This window comes from Vipera berus (genome assembly GCF_964194415.1).
Source record: "Vipera berus genome assembly, chromosome: 1".
Taxonomy (NCBI): Eukaryota; Metazoa; Chordata; class Lepidosauria; order Squamata; family Viperidae; genus Vipera; species Vipera berus.
Window position 1 is genome coordinate 14,880,817 of NC_138202.1, and position 10,675 is coordinate 14,891,491.

The 10,675-nt window shown below is 43.8% G+C and overlaps 1 protein-coding gene across 1 annotated transcript in view; it reads left to right on the forward strand.

Moving 5' to 3' along the window:
- UNC13A (unc-13 homolog A) overlaps positions 1-10,360 on the forward strand; it is a gene marked incomplete at both ends in the record, with an annotated part of 151,259 nt that extends 140,899 nt beyond the window's left edge. Inside the window, 5 exons of the mRNA XM_081312539.1 lie at positions 939-1,086; positions 2,593-2,649; positions 6,671-6,763; positions 7,650-7,809; positions 10,069-10,360. Coding sequence (XP_081168665.1) covers positions 939-1,086; positions 2,593-2,649; positions 6,671-6,763; positions 7,650-7,809; positions 10,069-10,360 — 750 coding nt within the window. The remainder of the gene's footprint in view (positions 1-938; positions 1,087-2,592; positions 2,650-6,670; positions 6,764-7,649; positions 7,810-10,068) is intronic.
- Positions 10,361-10,675: the final 315 nt, after the last annotated feature.

Consider the following 10,675-nt stretch of genomic DNA (forward strand, 5'->3'; position numbering starts at 1 on the left):
CCTGTAATGAGACCACTACAGGCCAATATGACTACAGACATATGGAAGGAGAACTTTGAAAATTGAACTATCCCTCCTGCTTTCAAAAGTATTCCCTCCCCACTCGTCTCCAGTTCAAGCATAGCCAATGGTTGAGAGTCTTGAAAGTACAGGGTAGATAGATAGGTAGATAAGATAGATAACCTTTATTGTCATTTTTTCCTGTGCGCACAATGGCACACATTAAAAATGAAATTTAGTTGCTTCCTCTCAAAGTGTACACATACATAACACATTTAAAACATACTATATTCAACATATGTATAGACCTACACCCTTACATATAAGTAACATATAAATATTATTCACTGTCCATCTTGAGTACATAACGGAAGGAGGAAGCTTTAGAGTTCACAAGGTTAATGCTGTATGGAATGAAACTGTGGCTGAATCTGGATGTTCTGCTTTGGATACCACGGAGCTTCCTCCCAGAAGGTAGCAAGGAAAACAGGTCGTGAAGAGGATGTGTAGTGTCCCAGACAATCCTGCGGACCCTGTTCAAGCATTGCTTATATGCCATGCCCTGGATGGAAGGGAGGGAACTGCCAATGATCTTTTCAGCCGTCCTCGCCACTCTCTGCACTGCCTTCCTGTCTGAAGCAGGGATGCTTCTAAACCAGACTGTGATGCCGTATGACAGGATGCTCTCGATCGTCCCTCTGTAGAAAGTGGCAAGGACAGGGGAAGGAAGATGTGCTTTTCTCATGCAACGCAGAAAATGCAGGCGCTGCTGTGCCTGCTCTCGTTGTTGAGTGACCAAGACAGCCTACTTGTTAACTTGCACACCCAGGAATTTGATGCTGGTAACCACAGGTGAATAATTAATGCACAGAGAAGGGTGGCTGTGCCTGCCTTAAACTGGATTTCCTGCTTTTCCCTTCCCCCTTTTTTCCCATCAGCAATACTTCCATGCAGGAGGAGTTGGTCTTAAAAAAACCTTTTTGGAGAAAAGCCCAGATCTGCAATCCCTGCGCTACGCCCTCTCGCTCTACACACAAGCCACAGACTTGCTCATCAAAACTTTTGTCCAGACGCAGTCCACTCAGGGTAAGCTGCCGAGAGGGGTCCACATATGCTTGCTAAGAAACTGGGGGGTAAGGAGTGAGGTTAGGTGGATGGGAATTGCGTAAGGCCACTGACTTTTCCCAAGGAGATTAAAGATGATGCTCTTGGTGTACTTTCTTCTTCAAGAGACCTTCTTGGGTTCTTTTATGTGGCTAAATGGGACTTCCACATTCAGGAGCAGTCCACCTGAGTCACTCTCACTCTGCTGGATGAGAAAACATTGAGGAAAGGGAGTTGCCTTCATAGATTTGCTTAGGAGCTTCCCATTAGGGCCTCTGCTGTTGTTTTGAAGCAGACTCTACAGCAGGGGTCCCCTACCTTGGCTACTTTATGACTTGTGGACTTCAACACCCAGAATTCCTCAGCCAGCATGGCTGGCTGAGGAATTCTGGGAGTTGAAGTCCACAAGTCATAAAGTGGCCAAGGTTGGGGACCTCTGCTCTACAGTGTTCATTCTAATGGAAAGCAAGCCTATAGATATCTACTTATTAGGATATTTCAGTAGCTATGACTAAATCTTTTGGGCAGCCAAGACGAGAGGATTGCTGGTCTCTTGCTCCATGTGCTGCTGGGAGGCACCTGATTTGTTTCTGCAGGAAATGCAAACATCCCTTTAGAGCAGAGGTTAGCTGCCTAGGGCCCTTGGGCTAGATGTGACCTGCCACCCCCAAATCATTTGAGCCCATGGTCCTAAAAAGAAATATATTCACCCTGCCCATGAGAGAGAAGGAGAAAACTCTCATTTCCTCTCGAACCAACATTTTGGCGATGGCTTCACTAGCTGCCTTGGTGCAGTGACGCATCCACCCCAAAATAGTGGCAGTGGTGATAGCAGCATGGCCTCTGGCTCATGCAGAAGATTGCTGACTGCTACTTCAGGGGAAAAATGGGATCTTTGGTTCATCCAGAAACATGTGTTTGGTTTTTTTAACAGGGCTGTCCCAGGAGTCAGCATCTTGGACATTAGTTCAGCCCAGTATTCCTGAACCTTGGCAACTTTAAGATATGTGGACTTCAAGTCCCACAATTGCCCAGCCAGTATGAGGAGTCTTAAAATTGTCAAAGTTCAGAAAAATTGGTTTAGCCTAAAGTTACTTTGTAGATTGAGGTGGCTAATAAATTTAGTACAATAACTAAATAACTCCTGTGTAGCCTTTTTCTGCCTTCTTCTCTAGCATTCAAGTTGGCATTTGCCCTAACTTACCTTTTGCTTCTCCAGCTGCCTTCTAAAGCAGATGTGCGGGCTGATCTTTCTTTTCTTTTTTCTCTCCACCATCTGCCCATTTTCATTCCTCCCTTCCAACCTTCTCTTGTCCTCCTGCACACTTTTGTTCTTCTTCTTTTCCTTCCAACCACCATCTTCCTTCTCCTTTTCCTTCCAATATTGTATCTTTTCCTTCCTTCCTTCCTTCCTTCCTTCCTTCCTTCCTTCCTTCCTTCCTTCCTTCCTTCCTTCCTTCCCTCCTTCCTTCCTTCCCTCATTACTAGTCCATGGTGGAAAAGGGATTAGATTTACTCTTAGTGAAGAAACCTATCCTGAGAAGGGTACGTGTCATACCATTGTCCTGACACTCCTTCCCATCCTCAAATGCACCCCTCATCCCACCACACTGGTCAAGGCTAGTCAGAAGCACAGGATGCCATCCCAGGGGAGGTCTGGAAGAGAAATGGAGGGGGGCAGCCTTGCAGCCAAATCCAAGACCATGTTCCTTTTCTCTTCCAGCAAGGGATGTTCTGAACTAGCCCTGTTCCAAGTGCTGGTACCCTCAGGCTGTGCCTCTTTTTGCAAGTGCACTGAATGCATCAGAATGATACCTGTCTGCAAGCACATCGCGGGGGGGTGGGGGTGGAGGAGGAAGAGGAGGAGGGTGGGGTGAAGGAGGGGATTTTGATTTGATGGCATGGGGGTTTGCTCCACCAGTTTGCCCATCCTCTGCTTGCCTTTAGCATATGGAAATAACCTGTTGGTTTTAAGCCTTGTGGATCCAGCGAGTCTGAGCATGTGATATAGGAATTGGGATGATCAGGGAGGTGGTTGTATGTATGTGGTTTTTTTAAAACCCTTTATTGGCAACAAAAGGCATGGGTTTTTAAAGATCTTAAGCATGCAGGGGGCAAAAGCTGCGGATCTAGGCAATTACTAAAGACTGTCTATTTTTTTTGCCCTTCTCTTCACTTTGTGATTTCTATTGTTGTTCAAAATGTGTTTAGACCAACTTTAAGGACCAGATTTAAAGTAATCTATCTATTCTGCCAACGCCTTTGGTCAAATCCAGTAAAATAAAGACAATAAAAAATAAAATTACAAATGAAAACACCAATGCAAAAAGAACATTGCCAATAAAAAGACAAACATAAAAAAGGGCATTACCAATGAACGAAAGAATAGTGATCATAACACAGTAAACTCCCAACATTTAGATGCATTTAGTCAGAGAACAAAAGACTAAGGCAGGAGCTGCCAGCAGTCTTGAAATATGTGAAGACTTAGAAGGAGTGAGAACTGTGCCTAGCATGTGGGCTAAGCTTAGCTATATTCAATGTTATCAAAGAGAATCTCCATGCACAGAAACATGTTATCTCTACATATCTGGGGACTTTAAGGACAAATCATAGCACAAGATTATTGCCCGTTCCCCTGTCTTGCAGTTCTCGATGAGCTTGGGTAGAGTTTTCTGACTTTTGAGCCCAGGACTGACATAAAATCAGATTGTGTGTTCACGTTCACACGCACATAGAGCAAATCATGTTGGTATATGCATCACCAGGAACTTCCTGATGGCACATGCTGTTCAGCAGTGGAAATTGCTGCCCCAAGATAGTCAAGCAAGAAAGCATAAATGCCCAGGGAGGACCTATGATCTTCCACCTCTATGTGTGCTAGAACGGGCCAGTATTATCCAAAGACTACCAACCGGTTGGGTGTTACAACTGCTTTTGTCACAGAATCTATTTTAGAAGGAAGAAAACCTTTGTCGATCCATCAGGCAGGAATAGCCAACATCCCAGATGATGGATGGATCTTGACAGACTTGAATACTGGACCCTATCTAACAAAATGAAAATCAATGTAGAGAAAAGTAAAATCTTACAATTAGGCAAGAAAAACCAAAAGTACACATATAGATAGGGTGAAACTAAGCTTAATAGCAGGAACTGTGAGAGGGATCTTGGACTCTTAGTGGACAATCAGTTAAGTATGAGTCAACAATGTGGGGTGGCAGCCAAGAAAGCCAATGCAATCCTAAGTTAACAGAGGGATTCAATCAAGATGACGTGTGGTACTACCGGTAATACCACTCTATAAAGCCTTAGTAAGACCACACCTAGAATAGTGCATCCAGTTTTGGTCTCCGCACTATAAAAAAGATGTTGAGACTCTAGAAAGAGTGCAGAGAAGAGCAACAAAGATGATTAGGGGACTGGAGGCTAAAGCATATGAAGCATGGTTACAGGAACTGGATAATCTAGTGAAGAGAAGGACCAGGGGAGACATGATAGCAGTATTCCAATATTTGAGGGGCTGTCACAGAGAGGAGGGGATCAACCTATTTTCCAAAGCACCTGAAGGCCAGACTAAGGAATAACGGATGGAAACTGATCAAAGAGAGATTCAACCTAGAAATAAGGAGAAATTTTCTGACAGTGAGAACAATCAACCAGTGGAACAGCTTCCCCTCAGAAGTTAAGGGAGCTTTATCACTGGAGGCTTTCAAGAAGAGACTGGACTGCCATCTATCAGAAATGGTGTAGGGTGTTAAGGAATTTGTTGTGCAGAGGTCTCCTTGTGCTACCAAAGAGTTGCACAGACAAGGAAGGGCACTGAGAGCAGTAAAAGTCACACACAGAAATACACTGAGTTCTAAAAGCAAAAAGTATTTTACTTTGAGGTGGTGTAAAAACAAAAATGCACAGTCAAAAATAAACAGTCCAAGTCATACACAATAGCAACAGTCCAAGGAGTAATCCAAACTACAAAGTCTTCTTACCGGTCCAGAGGTCAATACACAGTTCAGGTTTACAACAGTAGTAAACCAACAGCAGAGCAAAAACAGTAACAGTAGAAAGCAGTGAATTCAGAGAGAGAGAGAAGCTACGTTCCTAGCTTCCTCTTATGGCCATGAGAACACTTACACACCCATTGGCCAATTAACAACTTAAAGACATAGCATTATGGTTAATATATTTTCAACCCAACATTGTAGGCTAACACCATATGCCTATTTGGGTGGAGGGTTGCACTAGAAGAACTGCAAGGACTCTTCCAACTCTGTTATTCTATTCTATCTTGTTTCTCCCTCGCTCTGAGATCCGCAGCCTTAGCCCCCTTTCCTGAGGGTCTGACCCCTGGGAAAGCTGCAGAAATCCTCTCCGTTCTTCCTTTTCCCAACTCTGTGGCCTCCCTGCTGCCACCAGCTCTCCTTTCCCCCTCCCCTCTGATACTGCTGCTCCCATCTCAGACTGAAACCTTGTCCATGCTATCTAACGACACTGCTGGCCCTGTGCGCCTGTGCAGACTGACTCGTTCCACCCGCCCGCTCCTGCCTTTCCTTTTGGCCTTTGCTGCATGTCAAGCTCCTTTGTGGAAGAAGCCTGTTTGAACAAGGAGCTGATCTCCTGCTTCTGGGGGCTGGGGTTGGGGAGTGGGAGTAGAACAACTGCAAAGGGGAAGGTCCTGCTGACTGTGATGGAAAAGTAAGGTTGATGCTGTTGTTTGGTTCATGGCCCAGAAGCAAACCTCTTAGAGTCTTCTAAGATTTGGGGCCATATACAATATATAAGGATGCAGAGAGAAAGAGAGGGAGAGAGAGGGTGAGAAAAAAGATAGATAAGATAGATAGATAGATAGATAGATAGATAGATAGATAGATAGATAGATAGATAGATAGATAGATAGATAGATAGATAGATAGATAGATAGATAGATAGATAGATAGATAGATAGATAGATAGATAGATAGATAGATAGATAGATAGATAGATAGATAGATAGATAGATAGATAGATAGATAGATAGATAGATAGATAGAATATACAGACACAGACAGACAGACAGACAGACAGACAGATAAGAGAATATTTGTAGCTCAGAACTGAACTGTGGGGTCCTTAATGTCCAAGGTTGGCTGGCTGGCTGGTGGGAGGATGGATGGATGGATGGATATGATAAGTCAGATGGTCAATTCCTGTCACAGCTAATGTTCAGTATTATCACTCAGTTGATCTGGAAAAAAAATCAGACCATATATTTGCAGGAAAATGCTAGGAAGAAAAAAGAGATAGATTTGGGGATATTAATACGGCATAATTTTCCAGGAAAACTTTTTTTGTGAGAGGCGAAGCCTTAACTTGATTAGTCTAGTAGAGGGAAGGGCTCATTGTTAAAAGACCCAAAGCCAGAGGTGCCTCTAAATGAAAACCACTTCAAGGGAACCAGCAGCCCTGAGTCCCTGAATGGTATTGATGGACAGGGCGTCTGGTCTGGCAAAGGCTAACGGTCATCTCCTCTGCTCTCTTCTTGTCTGGCCACACCGGGACCTCTTCCCCTCCTGCTTTTGCCATGCAGGCTCTGGAGTAGACGACCCTGTGGGAGAAGTCTCCGTCCATGTTGAGTTTTTCACCCATCCTGGCACCAGTGAACACAAAGTAACAGTCAAAGGTCAGTGATGATTACCAGGAGACCAGTGTATCCCAAAGTGGCAGAAAGCCACACTACCTGGGGCTTCTTGAACCAATACATTTGGGAAGCCACTAAATTTTATTCTACTTTTCTTTTCATTGTTTGATAGTCACATCTGCTGATTTTTTATCCACGTTGCCCAGAGTCTTCAGATTGGGGTGGTTTAAAAAAAATGGAAAATATAGAAATGTTCACATATAGATGATGGCAAGTTGGAAAAGATGCCATAAACTATAACTTTTTTAGCTACAATAGAAATACATAGAACCTCAGTTTGTCAAGGCTGTGTACATTTGTCATTGATTACTAGGGAAGGCAGCACATTACTGCCCTACGTTGATTCATTAAAATCCTGGATTATTCCATTGGTTTATATTGCAGGGTTCATTTCTGCTTTTGGGCAGGATGGAAATATATACTATCCAGAGTCAAAATGATGGGTGAATAGCCATTTTGTCCTTCTTCTCCCTTTGTGCTTGCAACCTCCATTTTTCCTGTGACTGCACCCAAATACACACAAAGGCAAATGGAGAAATATATATGTCTTAAGTGAGCATGAAAGCAATTGGTTTATCATACAGAGCTGTCACAAAGATGTATATATAGTTATATATGAAACTTTTTGAATAATGCAAGTGGCGTACGCTATTTAGATTTTAGGCAACATGTGAAAACAACTGAATTAACAACAATTTAATTAACAAATGTCAAGGTATTAGGACTCATAGCCAATTGTAGGTTAGAAAATCCAGAATATTGCAGGTTGCCAATTCCACACTTCTTCTGCTCTAATAATCCACATTATTTCCTTTGAGGTAAGATCAACAACCACAGTCGTTTCTCCTCTCTCTCCTTTCTGCCTTAGTGGTGGCTGCCAATGATCTCAAGTGGCAAACATCAGGCATCTTCCGGCCTTTCATTGAAGTCAACATTATTGGGCCACATCTCAGTGACAAGAAAAGGAAATTTGCTACCAAGTCCAAGAACAACAGCTGGTCCCCCAAATACAATGAGAGCATCCAGTTGTGAGTGTTTCTGATTTCCCTGTCTGGAATAGAGACAACACTAGATTTTTCTGTGCAAAATTTGCCCTGGCCTCAGAATTCTTTTGGCAAGGAGGGAACACAGCAAGGAAAAAGGGAGCATTATCTAGTAAAGTAATTGCATTCCCCTGCAGTTAAAGACTATAACTCTGATGTTAGGAAAAATCAGGTGGAAGTAAAGTACTAAAGTACGTGAAGTACTAATACCACTTTACAATGCCTTGGTAAGGCCACACTTGGAATACTGCATCCAGTTTTGGTCACCATGATGTAAAAAAGATGTTGAGACTCTGGAAAGGGTACAGAGAAGGGCAACAAAGATGATTGGGGGACTGGAGGCTAAAACATATAGGGAACGGTTGCTGGAATTGGGTATGTATAGTTTAATGAAGAGAAGGGCGAGGGGTGACATGATAGCAGTGTTCCAATATCTCAGGGGCTGCCACAAAGAAAAGGAAATCAAGCTATTCTTCAAAGCACCTGAAAGCAGGACAAGAAGCAACAGATGGAAACTAGTCAAGGAGAGAAGCAACCTAGAACTAAGGAGAAACTTCCTGACAGTTAGAACAATTAACCAGTGGAACAACCTGCCTCCAGAAGTGGTGAACGCTCCAAGACTGGAAGTTTTTAAGAGGAGACTAGACAGCCATTTGCCTGAAATGGTATAGGGTTTCCTGCCTGAGCAGGGGGTTGGACTTGATGACCTCCAAGGTCCCTTCCAACGTTATTATTATTATTATTATTATTATTATTATTATTATTATTATTATTATTATTATTATTATTATTATTATTATTATTATTATTGTAGTACAATGTCTTGAATTAGGTGCTTTTTCATTGTCTCATTAAAGCACTCGCATCATTTCCCAAGGTCATATGCCCACCAGGAAGGCTTCTACACAATCATGTAGAGTATTAAAGATGTAAAAGTACAGAGATTCCTCGACTTACCATCACAATTGGGACCATAATTTCCATGGTTAAGCAAGGTGGTCATTAAGTGAGCCATGCCTGATTTTATTACTTTTGCCACACTTGTTAACGAATCGTTGTAATTACTGTGAATCATGCAGTTGGTAAGTGAGTCCAGCTTCCCCCACCGACTTTGCTCTTTGGAAGCTGGCTGGGAATATCACAAATGGCTAGGGCAGGGGTAGGCAACCTTGGCTCTTTTATGACTCATGGACTTCAACTCCCATGCTGGCTGAGGAATTCTGGGAGTTGAAGTCCACAAGTCATAAAAGAGCCAAGGTTGCCTACCCCTGGGCTATGGCATGATCCCGGGACGCTGCAATAATGGTAAAATACATGCAGTTGCCTTGCTAAGATCCTGAATTTTGACCACATGACTGTGGGGATGCTGAGGTGGCCTTAAGTGTGAGGACTGGTTGTAAGACACTTTTTAAAGTGCCATTGTAACTTTGAACGGTTACTAAATGTAACTTGAGGACTACCTGTATGTGCTATGGGCTAATCCTGATATGGCAGGTGCAGTTACAAGCTGGTAATGTGAAACTAGAAACTTGGTTACCCAGAATGTGCAGTTGTAGAATGAAAATGCACCATTCTGAGCAGCAAAGGTGGATCTGAACACTAAGGGAAAGTGGGGAAAAAAAGCACAATTCTAGGCTTTGGTGAGGAAGATGCATTTGCAGCCTTGGTATAAGGCAGGGGTAGGCAACCTCGGCTCTTTTATGACTCATGGACTTCAACTCCCAGAATTCCTGAGTCAGCATAGCTGACTCAGGAATTCTGGGAGTTGAAGTCCATGAGTCATAAAAGAGCCGAGGTTGCCTATCCCTGGTATAAGGGAATAAAATTGCAAAGTTGCATTGCAAGTGCTGGCTGCATATACAGCATGGATTGAGAATCAGGTACCTTGATACATTGCCTACTGATGTATCGTAGTGCAACCATCTGAGGCATTAATAATCTGCATCAGTTGGATCCCTGTAAGAATCAAAAGTGTCAATTTCCAAAAGCATTAGCAAGAAATAGACCCTGGCATGGGAGAAGGATATAGAGAGGCAGGTAGAGACAGCTTTCTCTAGTCATAGTTTATGGGTAACAGTTTGGAACCTAGATGTGAAAATGAGAGCAAAACATGGGTCAGCACAGTGTAGGTCAAAGAGAGCGCTGAGCTAATGTGGACTCTTATGTCCTTTTCATAGAAGTAGGCAAGGATTTTCAGTTGCGAATGACCTTATTTTTTTCCCTCCTTTCCCCCTCTTCCACCAGCACCCTCGGCACTGAGACAGGCCCAGAGTGCTACGAGCTGCAAGTCTGCGTCAAAGACTACTGCTTTGCACGGGAAGACCGGACAGTGGGCATCGCCATCCTGCAGTTGAAGGACATCGTGCAGCGGGGCAGCTGTGCCTGCTGGCTGCCGCTGGGCCGACGCATCCACATGGATGACACGGGCCTGACGGTGCTGCGCATCCTTTCGCAGAGAAACAATGATGAGGTGGCCAAGGAGTTTGTCAAATTGAAGTCAGATACGCGCTCAGCCGAGGAGGGCAGCAGTAGCTAAGACCAATCTGCCTCCCCCCTGACTTCCCCCTCCCCCTTGTTCCCTTCCGCAGTCTGCTAGGATTGCCTTCCCTTCTCTTCCTGGTCCCTTCCCTCTTTTATACAGCCATGTCAAAGCCATAGAGTTTTCGGAGCTGTCGTTTCTCTCCCTCACCCTGGCCCTCCCTGCTCCTCACTCTTTTATTTGGGAGCTTTGCTCCCGCTGCCAAGGATCACACGCATACCTTCTCAAATACATGCACATTGCCAAATTCCCCCATGAAGCAGAGAGAGGTGAGAGAGCAAAGAGTTTGTTTCTGGAAAGGATCCTAAACAA